Here is a 20,667-nt window from a genome sequence, read left to right as displayed (position 1 = left end):
ATATTATTACTTTCTAGTAAACTACCGATCCAGAAGAAAATGCATAACAGTTTTAACATTTTATTTAAGATTACAGTTTAAAAAGTTTATAATCTTTGGTATTAAATTTAGGGTGCAGGTTATTTGGTAAAAAACTCGTTATTCTTTCTAGATATACATCCATTCAACCAATTTTTCTTTTTTCACTTTTTCTCCTTATTCGATGCATAAAGTCCGTATGCGCAGTAGAATGGCATTGATTACACGGAAGATTCCTACGCGTTGGTCCATAAAGAAGTAGGTACCAGAGCAGTAGCAACAACACAATGAAACAGATGCAACCTCAACCATGCAATGGTCACAAGCCTCAATTACCAGTAACTGAATTAAGTTTTGAGAGGCAAAAACAACAGCATATATCTTATTGAACAGTAGATGCAGCACTTACTAGTGACTGCATCATCACTCTAACCAACTCCGCAAGCATATAATAAGTAAAAGATCGATCGACAGATCGCAGTCGACAGTAATAATTGATTGATTGATTGACTAATTAATTAATTGATAGGGACGCTGTGTAAGACGACGGTTTCGACGGTGAGTCCCGGGCCGAAGCCGAAGAGGACGCCCCACTCCAAGCCTTCTCCGGTGGTGGGCTTGCCTTCCTCGGCGGAGCGCTTGCGCATCTCGTCGAGGATGAAGAGGACGCAGGCGCTGGACATGTTGCCGTATTCGCTGAGGACGTGGCGGGTGGCGCTCATCTTGTCCTTGTGGAGGGCCAGCTTGGCCTCCACCTGGTCCAGGATGGCCGGGCCACCGGGGTGGGCGATCCAGAAGATGGAGTTCCAGTCGTCGATGCCGAGAGGAGTGAAGGCTTCCACCAAGCTCTTCTCGATGTTCTTTGAGATCAGCCCTGGCACGTCTTTCAGCAGGTGGAACGTCAGACCCACCTGCGCATGTATACATATAATTTATTATAACCATTTTCTTTTGTAATTTTGCCCTTGACACCCTCATCTTTTGCATTATTTGTAATTTGAGGTAAAAAAAAAAGACTAAATTTTAGATTTTGTAATAAAGAAGAAAGCAAGAGTACAAGGTGTCAAATATAAAAAGGATGTTATGTAATATATTGTGTAATTTGAAGATTCCCTATTATTTAAAATTTAACTTAAATTTGAAAAACCTTAATATTACTGAAAGATGCAAATGAAGTGATAGTGAGTAATAGTTGGTTACCTCACGGAGGTGTCCATCGATGGCGCCCTCGGAGTCCGGCAGTATAGTCTGGCTGGCCGACACAAGCTCATAGAGCGGGCGCTCGATATCAAGATTAGGATCCGCTCCAATAATAACCGCAGCAGCGCCATCACCAAACAGCGCCTGACCAACCAAAGAATCAAGGTGCGACTCCGACGGGCCACGGAAGGTGACCGCCGTGATCTCCGAGCAAACCACGAGCACCCTCGCCCCGCGGTTGTTCTCCGCCAGGTCCTTCGCCACCCGGAGCACCGTCCCGCCGGCGAAGCACCCCTGCTGGTACATCATGAGGCGGTTCACGGACGGGCGGAGGCCGAGCAGCTTCGTGAGCTGGTAGTCGGCGCCGGGCATGTCGACGCCGGATGTAGTGCAGAAAACAAGGTGGGTGATCTTGGACTTGGGCTGCCCCCACTCCTTTATTGCCTTCACCGCCGCCTCCTTCCCCAGCTTCGGAACCTCCACCACCACCACGTCTTGCCGCGCGTCCAGGGACGGCGCCATGTACGCGCACATGCCCTTGTTCTCCTTCAGGAACTCCTCCGTCAGGTGCATGTACCGCTTCTTGATCATCGACTTGTCACCTGCAATCCATCCATCAAGATCACGCCCACGCCGCGCACGAATTTTAGTGCCAAGTAGTTAGCGACAAGTTCGATCGCCATGTAATATAATTATACTTAATTAATTCTCTCAGTTTGTTAGTTGGAGAAGCTATTTATAAATAATGATAAAATAAAAAGACGAGCACACTTCTTGGATGAATGAGTGAATGACTTCTAGAGGACGAACTTTTAAAAGAAAAAGAAAAAAAAAACAGCTGAAGTAATTAACCACACGCTTCTTGCACACATGTAAACTTAGCATTATCTGAAGCAAAGCGAATTAAGTTTGAAAGGAGAAGAAGAGTATAATAATACTAACACATCCTCTTGAACTTTTCCTTGAGGTCGGTGAGGTGATCGCTGTTGGTGATGCGGAAGTAGTAGTCCGGGTAGTCGGCTTGGTACAAGCAGTTGTTGGGCGTGGCCGTGCCGATGGCGAGCACGGTGGCCGGACCTTGGGCACGTTGCATGGACCTGATCTCCTCCACCCGAGCCATCAGCGTCTACCTTGGGTTAACCCGGAATGGAGAAGAAGGTCGCTAAGGTATAAGGAAGGAGGAGAAGCTCAGGGAACCTTTGATAGCAGTCGCTAGAGTGGAGGTGAGGATTTAGGAAGAACCGTTGTTTGCTATTTATAGAAGTAGGTAGGTCGGATGGACGGGAGGATAGGTTACCACGTGGGCTGCTGAAAAGTGGGCCAAGGCGAGGTAGATGCGCCGCCACGTGGGTAACCTCCCGGTGCGGTTAGTTGCGGGGGGTGCGCGGTAATCTCACCTCCGCCATGCCATGTTTGGTAACGGAAATTAAAGACGGTTAGGTTTAAGTAAACCTTGGCATTCGCTCGACTTGACCAGCAGTTAGTTGCCTTTTGGAGTGTGGGACCGTTACAATATAGTTTCCAGCCGTCGATTCCAACGGGATTCTCAAGGGGAGTGCCTCGAGATTCGCACCCGGCGTCTCTTTTCCGTAAGTCACGTGTATCTCTACGTATCTCCCGGCGGGTTGGTGACGGTGTTTGTTCGGGTTTGAGGCCTGGGGGAGGGGCACATATGTGTGGTTGGAAAATCAAAGAGTTGGTAGCACATTAATGTGACTCTAAATTGGCCAAGTTGCTCGTTTAACACTCATCCCACTATAAACTACAAATCCGAGGTTCAAAATGAAAATGTACGTCGACTATGTTAGTGATTAAATTCGACACGTTATGCCTAATCAAAGCAAAGCAAATCAAATCATAAAAACAATTAACCTCTCTAGTATCAGATGGAATAGACCCAGCAACAAATACTTGGACTAGTTTATACCCAACATTTATTTCTCTGAGTTGGATTTAATATTACACTCCAAACCAAATTACAGCAGTAGATTAAATATACTCCGCTATTATATATATATATATATATAACACTAGTCAATTGGGTATTATGTATGGTAGTAGAGCAATCGTGTTTCACGGCTGCATAACGAAAGAGATTAGCCAGATTACCAATAGTTTAAGGATTTGGGATTCAGCCAATCTGCCACTTGATTTGTCAAATAGCTACAGTTTGGGAATCTTCTTATTATTTTATTAATTAATATATATATATATATTTAAGAACAAATAGTTTTGAAGGAAGACATGGAGATAGGATGCAAAATTGGATGAGATGATAAAGATGTTTAATCTGTAAGGATGTACTATTTTGAATCCACTTGAGGTGCAGATATTGATGCATGGATTCACTGACACTAGAGTGAGATTTGTCTTTAGAAGTAATATATAATATGGATTTTAATAGTTTGGCTCCTAAATATTTGGAAAATATATATTGTAATCCCTCTGAATTTATTTGACTCTCCTATGGTTTTATTTACAATTTATTCTCCATCATTTATACTAGGATGCAACCGTTATTTTTTTTAATATATTTAATCAAATTAAAAGTGGATTTTGAACATTTTCGTTAAGGACAAAGATGTGAAGGATTTAATAAGCTTTATAATCACCTATAAAATAATACCAATTAAATATCAAATAATAAATATATTACATATTTAGAATTCAATCAATATAATGGTACAAATAAGAGGATAGAAGATGAAGTGTAAATCTAAGTCTAATTATAAGAGTTAAAATATAATTTTTTCTAAAATATTTTAATGTGTATTAGAAGATCGCTGACAAGAAATCACGTGCCAAACCAAGCTCTCCATTTATATTTGCACTTGAGATTAGTTCTTGGAAATAGTAGTGCCGTCTGCCATGCATTTGGAACATTTGCTGTTAACATTAGAAAGAGAAAGGAATAAATATAAGAGTTTTTTTTTTTCTTTTAACCAAACTAATCCTGTTCTAATTTTTTTTATAAAAATAAATTATATTTATTATAGTCCTAACAAAAATACTAAAATAATCAACATTTTATCTCGATGCAAAAACATTGATGCATTTTTATCTGATTCTAAAGTGCTAAATCTTTTTAACTTAGTTTTTTGGCGGTTAAGAAAACAAAAAATTGATTAGCGATAAAAATGCTAAACTGATTAGTATTTTCATTATGGCTACAGTGAATCAGACTGCATTAGATAATAAGTTTGAGAGTCGATCCATTTCGATTAAAAAAAAAAAAACTGATCTAATTTGGTCAAAAACTCATCAATATAATGCATTAGTTAGCAACCACTTGTATCATTTATTAGAGTGGTTGTTAGTAATATTGGTACTTGAAATTGTCATCATCATCTGAATATTTACTCTATCGATGCAAAAATGGAAGAAAATGACAATTTCTTTAGTATTGCCAACAGTTAATTTCACATAGATGTTCTAAGAATATTATTGCCAAATGGTGGTAGAGAAAACTCTTGAGAGTAAGAACTATAAGGCTAGTTAATGAGTAGAATAATTTAATATAAGGCTAGTTAATGAGTATAATAAATTTATCTTATTGGTTTAAATTTAAGTATCAAATATATATTTTTCTAAAAAAATATTTCTGTAATTTTTTTGGTGTAGGCAATTATTATAATATTTAGAGATTAATAAATCTTCTTGAGTCAATCTCATTCTTCCATAAAAAGAAAATATATCAGCTAGAATTTCTATGCAACTTTTATTAGGGAGGAGCTTTTGCAATTTAATTATATTTACACTACACATGTAAATTGTAGGTATTCTACTTATAACAAAATGTGCATCAGCTATAAAATATACATGCACTTAATTTTATATGCTAAATTTAAAATCATGCAATTAAATTGCAAAAGCTCCTTTTTGAGATCATTATATCTTACTCTGGTAACAGATAATCTCAATCTGTGAAATTTAACAAGAAAATCAGAAATGATTCCAATTACCATATAAAATTGTTCCAAGTTTCCCTACCACATCATAGCTTGGCAAGCAAGATTACAATTTCTGAATGTAGTCCACTATGCAGGGCCAATGGCTTTAATTTAGTTTTCTTGATCACTTGCGGCTGTTTTTTTCCTGAATACCTGACTGTGAAAATCTGTTTCTCAATATCTCGAGGACCTCTTCCATCTTCACTTCTTTTGTTTTAAGCAGCACCATCGCATGGTAAAGCAGATCTGCCATCTCTGAGGCAGTACGCGATTGATCTTCGTTCTCGAGCAGAGTCTGAACAAGTTCTCCAGCCTCTTCACTGCAATAAGTGCAACCAATGAACCAAATGAGTGTTCTATCAGGTCTAATTAATATATCCATTAAACATGAGAACAAGCAAGTTCCTGTTATTTACAGAAGTCGTTATGCATGGAATAATCTATAAACATTAAGAACCACAAGATTTCTGAACTTTTCTACCTACAGGCGCATGTAGCGCAGCAGTTCTTACGCTACGCAGGAAGCAGGACAATGTAGAAGAGTATTTTGCACTTATCATTATTGCTACACCAAATGGTTCCCTTCTCTGTGAGATTATAAACGGGCAGAAAAAAAAAATTGATGTCCTTTTTGACCTACTATCCCAAGATAAGTAGTTCTAAATGGTTGAATTATACATATATTCCACGCATATCTTTCCCAGATTAAAACATTTTATATTCCAAGTAACCCTACTTCCAAATTGGGCCTAATAGGTTAATGAGCCATCACTAAAAGAATTCTGAGATTCATCAAGGGACTAAAAATGCAATGGAGATCAACTGATTGTGATATTTTCATCTCTTAGTTTGAAGATTTATAGCACTCCTCGTATATGCCAGTTTAGTGTTAAACAGTCTGCACAGATAAGACAAATAGGGCTGCCTCCATATAGAAACAGAGGAACAATATTGTCTCAAAATTGGGAGAAGGCAGCAGGAAAAGTGCAAATTGAGAATAGTTCACCAACAACAGTATTGGTTCAATTGACTAATATACTGGAGGAAGATTGTCCAGACAGTTTATCCACAGTAATGTGATTTACCTACCAAGAAACTAAAACAGGAACAATGTCCAGGGTTAGCTTGCAAGATGGTCACAAGAGGTTAACAATTTCAATGCTATTATAGATGATTCTCTATCATGCTTTCTGTCTACAGAAACTTGTCCGCAAAAACGTCCTTACAGAATTCAAGTCTATCAATCTTTCAAATTGCTAGGTGAACTCATGGCAGTAAGTCTTAGTCAGCAACATCAACTTCAACTTTGGAAATTCAAATTTTTCGCTTTTGATTTTAATTATCACATCTTAGCCACGAGTAGATATCCACTATTGGCCACATATTGTGATTTTCTAGATCTCTCTGTCATTCCAGATCTTCTTCAGAAACATCAATATTAACCTTGACTTTGGACTTGTGAACTTTTTGCTTTTGATTTGGATGATCACATCTAAGCCATGAGTAGATACCCACTATTGGCCACAGGATGCAATTTTCCAAATCTATTACATTATTTGCAGATCTTCCTCAACAAATGTCAACATCAACTTGTAACTTTGGACTTTTAATTTTTTGCTTTTAATTTGGATTACCACATCAAATCCATGGATAGATACCCGCTATTTGGCCACATGGTGTGATTTGATTTTTCATTTATGATGACAGAGAAGATTGAAATACTTAGTATTCACGAGATTAAAACTATATAAGATTTGCAATAATAGTTAAAGATTTATATTAAAGACTTGATAATCAAGTCCAAGAACATCAAGGTTTGATCCAGAATGACCAGCAGAGAGGATTGGAGATAAAATTAAGATTGTGCCAAGCACTATTGAAAATTCAGACTTTCATTAAAGATCTAAAGTTCAGCAAAAATCAGCATTTAACCGTTGGCATTTCGATCTTCAAGAAATGATTTATTTCGATCTATTTGTCTGAACAATCTGAAATTTGTTATAGAGGTTGAAGATATAATAAAAAAACCATCCATATAATTTTTGAGAATTTTCAACTGTTGAAATAGCCCTGAATATATATATATATATATATAATTATTCTTTCAAGAATTATTTCTTTTAATCCGACCGTTCAAATGACTTGCAATTTGATAGGCATATCAAAAACCTCAGCAAAAAGCCTTCTCTAAATTGTGACAAATTTGCAATATTTCGATCATTCTAGATCTTAACATGTACCTATCATATAAATACTCCAGCCAGCATTTTAGCAGATTTAAATTTTGATTCATAAACTTTGGAAAATCATATCTCCAAATTTTTTAATCCGACCGTTCAAATGACTTGCAATTTGATATGCATATCAAAGACCTCAGCAAAAAGCCTTCTCTAAATTGTGACAAATTTGCAATATTTCGATCATTCTAGATCTTAACATGTACCTATCATATAAATACTCCAGCCAACATTTTAGCAGATTTAAATTTTGATCCAGAAACTTTGGAAAATCATATCTCCAAGTCTGCAAGACCCTATTGAACGAAGTAATGTGGGAAGGAACACTTACAAAAACATCTAGAACTTTTAGAGCGCTGCATCTAGTTATATACTCACTGACATGGAATATTTAAGTACAGAAAATTACAGGAAATTCCAGAAAAATGAAAAAGGTTTTTTTTTAAATTAAATAAAGTGCCCAAATTAATAGAAAGCCATATCATATTATATCTGCATGATCGTCTCTCAGCATTTTAGGGCAATTATTTGTAATATGAAACCAGCTTAACCAGAGGCGGAGTTTTATCAACTAGAATCGTTCAAGATTTTAGGAAATGGGGAACCTCTAATTTCCTGGTCTTATATTCATTTACATCTTACCCCTATTCTGTCAAAACTTTCTCCTAGCTCATCCATTAAGTGGTTCTGTCTACTGCAAAGTAAAATCTTGTCATGTGCGGCTCTACCAACAAATCAAACCTATGTTATAGGGATAAAAAACATACATAACAGGATTCCCTTGAGATATGTATTCCACCTACATCAGATGTCACATTCTATTTCATAAGATGGTCTTATCATTTTGGCAGCCATTCCTTCTCTAATGTGTCCTTTGAACATGGAGGTTCTGTAGCAAACTTCTCAATGTGCAGGTTGTTGCTTCTCCATATAATGCTACTGCACTTTATCATAACAAAATTCCAATTAACACCTCCCACCCTTGGTAATTCAGGACACGATGCATTTAATAGTTTAGTTGCAAACTTCCAATGCCATTCCAAAATTTATTTCTCATTTTATTAAACCTCTATACTCTGGAGCATCTTCAACAGTTCATTCATTTTGTGATCAAAATTACAATAAATAGCTGCTGGCATATGTTTCTGTTTCCATCAGATACCAAGTATAATATGGCAGATATGCAGAGATGGCAAATGATCTAGAGGAGAGATCAGGATGATATGATAAACAAGTTATTCAACTTTAGCTGATAAGAATAAAAAAATTGTAGATATCTCGTCAACAAGGATAAGTTATGGTTGGCACAGAGAGCCCATTTTTTAGAGGCAAATGACCAAAGCATGATTAGGAGCCAAGTATAATATGCAAGTGATTGTTCATGGCAATCAATAATGTCCAAGAATTGAAAGCATATCAAGGAAAAAGAAAGGTGCCACTACATGGTTTAACAATCATGTGTCTGTGTGTCCCATATGCAGGCAAAAGGAACAACAAAGTTCAATTGTTACACAAGGATATCACAAGCTTGAAATGAACCACCACATAACATTGAACACGTGATTCAATAAACAGGAAATGCTTCTTATTTCAGCTGCCATGGTGCAGGAGCATAAGACAGATATTTCCAGTATTATGCTACAAAGTTAATCACCATATAGCTAAGTTAGCTACCATCTCTATGTTTTCAGGACATAAAAAAGATCAACTTGGTCATATAGTTTAATAGCTGAAAGCATGTTCACATAAGGTATGCTATATCATCTTAGAGTCAGAACTCAAAAATAATCTTCATGCCAATTTGTTAAGTATAAAAATGCTGCTCAGAATGTACACTCTTTGTTTAACTAGTTGATGCTACACTTCATTCTCACTCCCGAGCAGTCAGATTAACAGAAGGCAGCTGAGTAATAAAGCAGAGAAGTACCATAGATTTATCAATTTTATTACTGAGAAAGTATATTGTCTTTAATGGAATGCCAAACCATGCAATGCATATTATATTGAGATAAGCTACAATATGGCACTGAAATAATGACATTTCATCCATACCGCACTTTTGAGCAAAGCAACTCTTTGTCAAGAAGTAGCCTCTTTGTCCATGATGGCTTTCCATTTTTCTCTTCCATTATTTCCTCTTTGCGCTGAGAAATAGTAGCCTCTAATGAATATAAAGTTGTGGTGACCAACCTATCTTGACTGGGCTGTCACAAAAATGCAGAAGATTCAATGTCAATACAAGATAGCATTCTCCCCAAACATACAATGTCCCTACAGGATAGCATACTCCCCAACAATTTAATGGCACAACAAGATAACATATTCCCCCACATAGTCTTAATAATTAATAATTACAGATCCTAAAAAGATATACCGCATTACTGAAGGTTGAGATTGCAAACCTTTGGACCTTCCAATTGATCATAAACTGATGAATAGTAGCAAGTTTCTGCCCCAGTATGGCAAGTAGGCCCATCAGGTTTTCCTAGATATATTATCTGAGTAAAGAAATTGAACCTAAATTCAGTCACAATTCCAACAAGCCAACCCAAAAGCTCTCCAAAACTAGTACAGGAGATGCTTACAGAATCACGATCGCAATCAAGAAAAATGTCATGCACATTGATGAAGTTCATGGATGTCTCTCCTTTTGTCCACAATGTTGACCGCGAGCGGCTGTAGAAAGTGGCCTTCCGAGAAGAAATAGTAGTTGCAAGGGCTTCCCAATTGGCAAACCCCTGCATAAGAATAGCTCCAGTATCCACGTTTTGCGCAATGGCCACAGCCAATCCTTTGTCATCCCACTTTACACTGTCTAGTAAGGTCCCAACCTAATGAATTTATTTTGTGAAAATACTATACAACTAAAAATACAATAGCCAAGATTTCTCAAGAAAATTCTGAAAAAAATATCTTAAAACTTTTGTGCTCAAGACAAAGTGTTATTTTGCAAAAACAAAATACGTATGTATATAATCTGAAATCATTTTTCCACGCCCTGCTGTTTCAATAGCTTCTTATTGATTATATATGTAGTAATAGCTTCCTTCCTCTCTTCCGAAATTTTAGCTATTCATATATTAGACGCTATTTTCTCCCTGAAAAGTTTCGGCAAGCCAGGAATAAACATGTACCTCCTTCTCTTATCACAAGGAAAATTAGATTCAGATAGAAATTCATGAATTGCACTTCAAAATCAACTATCTTCCTCAACCAGAAGCAAAATCCGGTTATTTCATGTCATATAACAAAAGAAGATAAAATACACGCACCCAATTCAATAAGCAAATGCAATGCATAAACCAGAATCAACAATCTAGAAAGGGGCAAAAGAGAAAAGAAAACACAGATCTGACGACCTTTAGGACAGAGTGAATCATACAACGGAAGCAAGATTCCGAACATGGACTTTCCCAAGAGAAACCTTAGAAATGAGAAATCACATATTTTTGTAATAGTTCTCGTACACAAGAATGCATAACCTTGTCTTTTGATATCAAATAACAAAGGAATCTAAACACAAGTATGCTAAATGGATAAATGAATATATAAACAAGAGAACTTATCTACAAAAACGTAAAAAGACTAAAAGACGTTTTTTGTTTTCTTTGCTTGGATGCTAGAGCAGAGAGGATGAAACCAAATCACCTCTTGATTTAAGATACTAACATGGTTCTCAAAAGAAAAGCATAAGATAAATCTATTGGCCATACCTTCGAATCGAGCCGAAGAGCTTCAGTGGTCAAATGGGAAGCTTTTCGAGAGGGGAACGAAGCAGAGATTGCAGTAGATACCTTCTTCTTCTCCGCACACCGATGCTTATCTCCGATGCCATCGCTGAGAGAGAAGTCTCTCGCAGAAGAGAACCGAGCCACCGAGGCCGCCACCATTAGAACACTTGAAGAGCAGAGAGAAAGGGACTCGGGTGAGACGATAAAGGGTCGTACAACCTGAGGCTGAGGACGAGTATTTGACCAAACTAGACCTCTTTACAAATATATTTACGAAATGGTCCGATTTAGTTGGCAATTTTTGATTGGCACGAATCTGAAGGCATTCAGTAGATTATTTTTTAGGTTATTTATACCTGCTCGAACTATAATCTGCTTTCAGGAAGACCCCTAAATTATTTTTTATTATAAATTTTCTCCAAAATATTAGAACAATTTCAATGTCATCGTTCTATTAGTCTACCACCGGTTAAATTACACCTTACCAAAATATTATTAGGATGAAATTAACCATACTCTCCTCTTCTTCTATTCTCTCCTCACTAGTGATTATGTTTTTCCATCAACCTCCTTCTCCCTCCTCTATTCCTTTTCTCACTCCCAACTCCTCTACTCTTTATTCGTTGTTGCCTTCCACTTCGCCCTGCTCTCGCCTTCCACCTCCTCTTCCTAGGGCTGTCAGGCTTGACGAGCAGCTCGGGCTCGGCTCGGGTGAAGCTCGAGTCCGGCTCGGCTCGATCAGAGCTGAGCCGAGCCCGAGCCATCATAATAGGCTCGAAATTAATATCGAGCCGAGCCTGAACTAGAGCCGGCTCGCTCAGGCTCGGTCGATAGGCTCGATAGTCTGACTCCCTATGACTAAGGACACGTGGCATAAAGAAATATTGCCACGTGTCCCTCACTAACTCATTCTCACCCGTAACACAATATTCATCACCCTCACCTACCCTCACCTACTCTTACCTACCCCACCCTCATTAATTACTTCACCTTTCCCATCACCACCTTCCCCATCCTCAATCCCCCACCCCACCCTCATCTTCACTCTCACCCTCATCCACCTAATCACCTTCACTCTTCCCTCCCCGTCGGCCTCCATCGGCAACGACGGCAAGCCACCACCACGGCGCCACACCTTCCTCTCCGTCGGCCTCCTCCTCCTTCGCTGTCGGCCTCCTCCATCCGTCTCCGACTCCTCCTCCTCCGTCGTTGGCCTCCTCCATCCGTCTCCGACTCTTTCGGCAAGCCGTTGTCCATGTCGCCACCGCCCACGTCGCCACCGCCTCTAATCGAGCTCGAGCTTTGCTCGGGCTCGGTTAGGTTCAGCTCGAGCTCGGCTCGGGTTGAGCTGAGCCGAGCCTGAGCAACATTATGAGGCTCGAAACTAATTTCGAGCCGAGCCTGAGCCAGAGCTGGCTCGCTCAGGCTCGGCTCGTTTACACTCCTACCTCTTCCTACTTTGCTCCCATGAGTACCTAGGGTTGTCAAGATCAACTTCGACTCGAAAATGAGTTAAGCCAACTTAATTTACAAAATAGGCTTGAAAATAATTTTAAGTCAAGTTTGATCATGCGCGGCTTGAACAAATAGGCTCAATAAGGCTCCAAATAATAATAATATATATAACATATATAATATTTTATATACTTTTATTATATTTTAAATTTTACATAGGTAGATTATTATGTGCAGTTTTGAATTTTTATGGTATCATATATATATATTAAATACGTGGTTGTTTTCATTAGTTTATATTTTTGAATTAGATCTTATTTTAAGCTTGATTCAAACCTAAATCAACCTTAATTTAAGTAAAGCTTGATGAAGCTCATAATTTGGCTTGAATTAATTAAGGCTTAAAATTACTTATTAATCGGCTTGTTTAAACTCAAGCTTGATTCGAGCTTAAAATTAGTTTGAAATTGGCTTCAGTTAAAATAATTTCAATTCAAACCTGAGCACAAATCTAAGCTACTTTTTATAATTCAAGTTTGATCAAAGCTAGGTTTGATTAATCTTAGTTCAATTACACCTCTACGAGTACCTCCCAGACATCCCCCACCTACTCCTTCAAGCCGCACCCTCTTCGACCCTGCTCTCCTTTCCTACCTCATTGCCAACCTTTGCTCCCTCTATCTCAAGCCTGATGCTTGCCTCTTCTCCGACCTCGTTGTGGGTGTTCTCCCGCGCCCCTTGTTGACCTCACATGAGGTCGGAGAGAGAAAACTAGTAGTAGGGGTATAATAGTCATTAGATATATATTTTTTTACTTGCATTTGTTATTTTATTTAGATCCAAAGTTTATGGGGAACATTGTAATAAAAAATAGTTTATGGGTTTATCCGAAAATCAAGTAAAGTTAAAGAAGTGTATTAACCCTAGATTTTTTAATTTATAAATATATTTGTTAACCCACCACTTAATTTAAAATTTAACGTTAACGTTAGGCATCACTAAATTTGCAATTTACCTTTTTACCATATCTCCCGAAACCTGTACGGACAAAACGGTCCTACTTCAACGATGCGCATAAATTAGTCCTGCGGCCTGCGGGCGTTTCGATCCCCAGTGTTTGCTTAAAGCATCTGAGATTAAGGCGGATATTAAATATTGCATATTATGTAATATTCGCTTCTTTTTTTCTTTGCTAAAGTAGCCGCTCTTTGCTTCTTTTTCCCTCCCTTTTTGTACCTTTTTCTTTGCCAAAGGTTCAATTATGTTCTCGCTCCACCGTCTTCCTTCGCTTCTGTCTACTCGAAATCGACGGTAAGAAAAGCTCTCTAGCATCTCCTTCTTCCTGTTTATTTTAATCTTCAGTTAATATTTCAACGATTCGTCTTCTCAAGTGCGTAAAAATTGCTGATATCTTCCCGAAAGGAGCAAATTTTGATGGAGGGATGAGTACGGATAGCGTGGGTTCGTGGAGTCCATCTCTCCGGCCTCAGAGGCTTTTCCGGCAAGACGAGCATACTGCCCAAAATGCCGCCGAGGAGAAGAAGCCGCTCTGTCTCGTAGGGGAACAAGAAGGGCACCGGTCTTTGGACTCACCTCTCAAAGCCAAGACGAGCCCTGGGCCGTCCGGTCCCGCGGCAGACGGCCGAGATTACCCCGTGAAGCAGTGCCCATGTGGTGGAGGGCAGTGTGTTGTCTTGGTATCGAGGACCGAGCGGAACCCTGGACGCCATTTTTACCGTTGCCCCATGAAATCGGTGAATTTTTTTGTTTGTTTGTTTTTTAAGGTCCCTTTTGGTTTGCATATAAATCGGTTTTTCTTCTTTTGCGTGAATCTTGCTGTAATATTGAGCTTTCTATGCAGGAATCATGTGATTTTTAGTTGATGATTGAGTTGTACGCTTAAAATCTTGATCTTTCTTTGTTGATTTGAGACCTTTCTTTACCTTCAAATAATTCTGTTTGTTTAGAACCTTGAAAAAGTTCAGCTTTTTTAGTTTGCCTTTTTCTCTGTTCTAGAGCTTTATTTACAGTAAGTTTTTTAGTAATTGACAGCTTGGAAGTCTACTTGAGTGGTGAATTTTATGTCTTGATTCTTTATAGTAATATGATAATGCGTTCAGTGTATCCAATTTTCTCGTTGTAGTTAATATGCTTTATGGACTGTGTCCTATATGTTATTTCGATACTCTCTTCTAGGATAATTAAGGGAAATGTAATCTGCATTTGGTGTAGTCTCATTTCCTTTTAATTTGTAATTATTATATAGTGAAGAAGCAGGATATAGTTGTACTTTGTTATACACTAGTTCATCCTTTTCTTTGTCACCGCACCATCCTAGGTGAGCGAAAGATGCAATTTTTTCCAGTGGTGTGACATGGCGAGTCCCAATCAGCAGCATGGTTTCAACAGCCCAGCCAATCAGACATACAATGTTAGAAGCCCTGTGAAACTCAACCAACAAAATGGTCCCTCGAAAGCTATATATCCAATTTGTTCTTGCAGTGCAGGCCGCTGTAGTGTCTTGACAATGCAACATGGGGAGAATGCTGGGCGTAAGTATTATGCTTGCGCTATAAAGAAGGTAATTTGCACTTTGTCGAATAGTCTAATACTAGTATTTACTTATGAAGTATTATACTATTATTATGAAACACATTGCTGTTTTCTGCTCTTTGGCATTGAAAAATGACGTGCTCTAATAACCTCATATATGGTTAGACTGATGCTGCAAAAACTTATGATGGTTGTAGTGGTTCCTATTTTATGTTGCCCTTCTATGGTGCTTTTTTACCTTTCTGAAGGGTCCATGCATCATTAATAGGAACTTCATGTTGGTTAAAGTTTACATCTTCCTGCTGGACCTAAAATGTAGCATTTGCAATCTAGATACCGCTACTTTCAAAGATTTCACAAACTACTAGTTCAGTATGCCATAAGCTTGAAAATGTTACTACCATAAGTTGATTGTTCCTTGCAAAAGCAAGGTGATAAAGTGATAGCAACTCCCCATTGTTGAGCACCATTCACATATGCTCTCAACGGGCTAAGGGACAAGTAATTATAATCAGATATTTGCAGCACTCAAATGATGGGTGTAATAGACAATATTAAGCGATATTGGGATGAAGGTACTTGCTTCTTGTGGTTCCTCATTAGCATCCAATTATAGTCCTATATGGTTACATGGTCCTTCCAACAAAAGAGAAGGGAAAAAGGGTAAGAACAACATAATATCCTGTTACTTCTTCAACCTGGAAGAGAGAAAAGAAAGTAAATTATTCAGGCCTTTTGGAGAAACTAAGTCTCCTACAACACTCAGCTGATATTATTTCTAGGCAACTGAGGAAGAAAAGTAAAATGGAAAAAGAAGGTAGGTTATTATGTGAGGTCGACATATACATGCCTAGTAAGTAATAACAGCATTAGCCGTTTAAAATTGGAAGAAGGAATTATTTCAGTCCTCCTTTTTCCATCATCCAAGCATCCCCCGGACTTGCAGATCCAAAGGTTTGGTTCTGCTTCTCCATCCACTCTTCATCTGGCATCCCTATTAAAAAGTTATATTACTATGTAACTTTTTTGTATTAACATAAGATGATAACTGATTCTGTCACATCATTAGTCTTATTTATTTTCTCTTTTGCTTCATTCTTATCAACAGTAGGGAAAGATCAGATCTTGTTTTTTTTTCAGGGTCAAGGAGCCTGCAATCACTTCCAGTGGGTCGACAACCGTGGGAAACAACCTGAAATAGGGAACAACAATTTAGTTGAAAATAAGCTAGAAAATGAGCTCTCGAGTCCTACTCTGTTACCTGAGGAGTTGGACATACCCAACATAGATGAGGTAGTGAACAATTATTTTTGTAAAAAATCATTCCTTGAGACTCAAGAAACAAATAAAATTGACAGCCATGAAGAAGTCGAAGGCATGAAAGTTGCCATGGCATACCAAATCTTACCGGACTTCTCAACTGTTGCGAAGTCACCAGCTGTTTCACCAAAAAGGGTACATCAACCAAACTTGATAGTGGAAACTTCTCCAATCAAAAGATTGAATCTCAATAAAGGCAGCCCAGGTGCACCAAGTCCAGGAAAATGCTACAGGTGTGGTAAAGAAGGCCATTGGATGAAAAAGTGTACTGGAAGTCCAGCTTCTCCTTGCTTCAAGTGTGGGAAGGTTGGCCACTGGAAGAAAGATTGCATTGGCTGAGTAAGATGGGTCATCCCAAGTTGGTGATTCATCCATAGTAATGGTGCATCTTTGGTAATGTATAAATTTCTGCTATATTGCGGCTACAATTCCCGGTCCTTCATATCTAGCTATTTCTTCCGTCAATTCTCTATATGATCCATGTACCTGTTAGAGTAGACGATTAGCTATCGCCTTTTGTTGCTAGGCCTGTATCCCTTTGTGCCAAATGTGTATTATATTTGTAGTCTATATTTTATGAACTATGAGAGTACTATTTCTTCCAATGGAAGATTTCTTATGCTACATTTCAAATCATGATCTTATTCGCCAACTTTTCGGTGCATATAGCATGGGTTAGATTGTGTTGGAATCATTTTAAGGTAACTTACATGGCCCTTACTTGCCTACATTTTAAGGAACCACGATTCAAGTGGATTGAGCATAATCATTCAACAGTTAAGGCATGATTTAAGTTGTCGATCCTCTATCTAAAATTTTTTAAGTTGCTTCTGCTATTTAACATGGCATCAGCCATAAAGTGCATTGCATTTATGTTTTTTAATCTTTTAGTTTTGTTACTAAGGAGAGACCTTCGGCCAGATTAGTGGGCTCATTAGCCCAGGTTGATGGAGACCAGCCCCTTGGTCTCATTATTCCATTTAGGGACCAAATCCAATCTTAATATATTGGACTTTGAATGGGTAGCTCCATGGCAACTTGGTCTTGCTGGTCCAGAATCAATGTCACCTGGCTAGTGGTTGCGTACTCTGTCCCTACCATTCTCTTCTGTTAGTGTCATACCTTTCCTTAAGTTATTGTCATTGCTCTCTCTTCCCTTGGAGAAGAAAGACTCCTTGTCCCTTCTCTTAGAGAACTCAAACTTATGAAAGATTCAAGGATATCTATTGAGAGATCATAGAATCTCAGAAATTTCAGCTCCTATTGCTTTGGATGAAGGAAAAAAGGAGTCCTATATCAATTGAGAGAGAAGAAAGGCATAATCGACCAACCAACACACCCCAGATTCCGGAAGTCTTTCTTCCACACCAAGTGATGCGATCGATAACAAACAACTGCTCAACTTAGTCTTCCTCGAAGTCCTACAAGCGTGGAAAATGGCACTTCCATCCACAGACTATTATATGGTTCCTGGAGTCACCTTTACTAGGCTGTTATTTTTAATCCACTTTATAAAGTTCCGTAAGAGTGGTCACCATATAAAGTAATGAGTCATCAATCTTAGATTTGTTCTTATGCCACTTCACTGGAAGCCACTAGCAAACTGATATTTACTAGTTACCACCCATTAAGCCTAGTGGGATTTGCCCTTTTTGACTCTTCTCCTAACCATGCACATCTTTCCATGTCCTCCTCTATTTAAAGAGTAGGAACTAGGAAGTAGAACTAGTTCATGAGACTTTGTCAAGATCCACCATGTCAGCTTTTCAACTTCACGGATCCCTTTTTGGGTGTGATTTTCAGCTTATTTAGCCATGCAATGCTAGATGGATAGGGGCTTTAAGAGACAAGCTTGTATGCTTTCTAAGCATTAAAAGATTTTATCTTTGAACTCAACACTGCTTTAACAAACAGCAAGACATTGATGTAACAAAGAGAAGACCCTCTCATAAAATATTAAGTAGCCAATGAGCAGTTGTTTTCCTATGGACACTATTTTTGAACTAAAATCTTGCTAAGATTTTTATGTGGTTCCTTCAGCTCAAGAAACAGATGCACATAGTAGGTAATGCACGCAGGATTGGGCTTTTATAACTACATTTCATTGTCCAGTTTATGGATGCAAGTCACAAGGAAACTTAGGATTTTACAATTATAGATTTATATATATCCTTTTGTTTCCTTTTTCCATTTTGGTCTGCTACTGTTAAGCATGGGTATCAACTTGCAAGAGGGCCCTCGAATATCTTTCACTTGCATATGCTTTTATTCCTCCTTGGGGTTTATTTAAACTCAGTGCATCATTATGGATTATGGATATGTATTTGTTTTTTTGTTAACAAACAGTCATGAGGTCACAAGTCTACAGATCCCAGTCAAATGTAGGTTTCAGTGTGGTTCTTTCGTCAAACGTTGATTTGATAAATGAATGGATAAGGCAAAAAATGATGCATATGGTTTGTCTTTTGATATTTCCTCTACCTCCTTTTAATGAAGATTTGAACTATTGTCAAACTAATTTCCCTTATTGAGGACTTGGTTTTAGACTTGAAGATTCTCTCTTATGGATTAGCTTAAGTTTTCTTGTGGCTTTACTTCTCTATAGTAAAGATAAGCAAGCTTGTTTGGCTAGTAATAGTATGCTTTAACACACATGCAGCTGCACATGGAGAAGAGAACAGAGATGCCTTTGAATATTCCCATTCTACATTCACCTTGTGACTTTGCATGACATTTCTTATAGACCATTTTAGTGTTTCATCTGTTCTATTTGAAGTTTGACATACTCAAATTTAGGCCAGAGTGTTGCTTAATGCTAATAGATGATGATAAAGATGGCATAAAATTTGTCAATATCCTTAACACATGAGAGATATAGATAAGTTTTCTTTATTTTTATGTAGGTGAGTTTCACTGACCCAGTCTAGATTCATTCAAACAGAAGGTATATATATATATATATATATAGTATTAGAACAACCTAACACATTTTACCTGTTTGAATGGATCATGTGACCTCTGTGTGTCCTTGAATAATACCATGGGGGCAGGTAAGAAAACCCACATCTAAAGATTGACTGGAATGCATGTAGACAAAATTTAACCACTTACTATTGAAGACACAAACAACAATATTTGCATGATAGAGTTGTATCAGAGAGACAATACTCATCCACTGCCCAAGCCATTCATGGAGATAATCTTCTTTCTCTTGAACAGTAGAAGGGGAAAAAAAAGGGAGAGAAGGATACCAAACTGAGACATGAACATTTCTTCTGTTTGCAGTTGTTATCTTATTTCCCTTATCTTCTGCTTGCAGTTGTTATCTTGTCTTCCTTCCTCTAGTTTAGTTGTTGGAGAATTAGTCTTGACCTGATACCAGAAGCTTAATCCTGAAAGAAAAGCATTTCTTGGTTCCTTGTAAAAGTGGATACAAGGAGACAGATGGTGAAAAAAAATGGCTAAGCTTTCAGAGGAACTGATCTGATGAAAGAGAACCCAGAGGATTTCTTCTTCAAAATTTCTTATGGTTCTTTATTATTTTCATCACTAGCAAAGATTGATCTTGTCAGAAAGTTTCTAGAAGACTATATGGATTAACAATAACAAGTAGTTCAAGTATGCATGAATCTTGCAGCAGTGAAGGGTTTATAGTATGGTTTAAAAAAGAAAGAAAAAGAAAAGAAGAGATCTTCTTCTGCCATAATTGATTTTGTATCACTAGATATGAGAGATTGTACTGCCTACCAATTGGTTCCTTTTAGAAAATTAGGGCAAGCAGTTTCCCCTCACATGCAACCCAACATGTCTTTTGGCTCATTCAAGGTCTCATGCCCCCTCAAAACAAATATACAAGAGATAAAACTTTATATTCCTCCCCATGAGCTTGAAAAGATTAAAGCAACCATTTGGCTTTAAAAAGTTGGAAGGTTTGTGGAGCTTATCATTGATTTGGCTCTAATTGGAAGGCACATGGATGGGCCATGGTAATCCCTTTAAATTAGCTTTTAAATTTTTGTACATGCTGATTCTGAGCATGTTATGTACTCAAAACTCTCATTAAATTATAATAATAACAACAATAATATTAATATTAATATTAATATGCAAGTGTACCTAATCTTTTGATTCCATAACTGCCAAGCTCTTGGGGCCTCTGAATGATACATAGGCATGGTTAAGATATTTCATCCTTAGGTCAAA

At 37.9% G+C, this 20,667-nt stretch overlaps 3 protein-coding genes across 4 annotated transcripts; 1 reads left to right on the top strand and 2 right to left on the bottom strand.

Annotated features, from left to right (window-relative positions):
• Positions 1 to 334: 334 nt before the first annotated feature.
• On the bottom strand, positions 335 to 2,441 carry LOC140758480 (chalcone synthase C2). The gene is made up of 3 exons (XM_073094666.1): positions 2,161 to 2,441; positions 1,219 to 1,820; positions 335 to 929 (listed from the first exon to the last, which is right to left on the bottom strand). The coding sequence occupies exons 1-3, from the start codon at positions 2,336 to 2,338 to the stop codon at positions 537 to 539; spliced, it is 1,173 nt and encodes a 390-aa protein (XP_072950767.1). The 5' UTR covers positions 2,339 to 2,441; the 3' UTR covers positions 335 to 536.
• Positions 2,442 to 5,142: 2,701 nt separating this feature from the next.
• LOC140758532 (histidine biosynthesis bifunctional protein hisIE, chloroplastic) lies at positions 5,143 to 11,339 on the bottom strand. Its single transcript, XM_073094735.1, has 5 exons — positions 11,119 to 11,339; positions 9,991 to 10,236; positions 9,808 to 9,903; positions 9,458 to 9,609; positions 5,143 to 5,488 (listed from the first exon to the last, which is right to left on the bottom strand). Exons 1-5 carry the CDS (start codon positions 11,293 to 11,295, stop codon positions 5,293 to 5,295), a joined length of 867 nt encoding a protein of 288 aa, XP_072950836.1. The 5' UTR covers positions 11,296 to 11,339; the 3' UTR covers positions 5,143 to 5,292.
• An 825-nt stretch (positions 11,340 to 12,164) lies between these two features.
• LOC140758448 (uncharacterized) lies at positions 12,165 to 17,110 on the top strand. 2 transcript variants are annotated; one of them, XM_073094620.1, is made up of 4 exons: positions 12,165 to 13,902; positions 14,014 to 14,345; positions 14,930 to 15,172; positions 16,285 to 17,110. In XM_073094620.1, the coding sequence occupies exons 2-4, from the start codon at positions 14,034 to 14,036 to the stop codon at positions 16,801 to 16,803; spliced, it is 1,074 nt and encodes a 357-aa protein (XP_072950721.1). In that variant the 5' UTR covers positions 12,165 to 13,902; positions 14,014 to 14,033; the 3' UTR covers positions 16,804 to 17,110. The 2 variants fall into 2 exon arrangements, with proteins under 2 accessions (XP_072950721.1, XP_072950720.1); XM_073094619.1 differs by having other exon boundaries at positions 13,983 to 14,345.
• The last annotated feature ends 3,557 nt before the right edge of the window (positions 17,111 to 20,667 follow it).

The sequence above is a fragment of the Typha angustifolia genome, chromosome 3 (genome assembly GCF_048772165.1).
Source record: "Typha angustifolia cultivar Huaian chromosome 3, ASM4877216v1, whole genome shotgun sequence".
Lineage (NCBI taxonomy): Eukaryota > Viridiplantae > Streptophyta > Magnoliopsida > Poales > Typhaceae > Typha > Typha angustifolia.
Note: the sequence above shows the minus strand (reverse complement) of the source record. Positions and strands in the feature narration are given on the sequence as shown.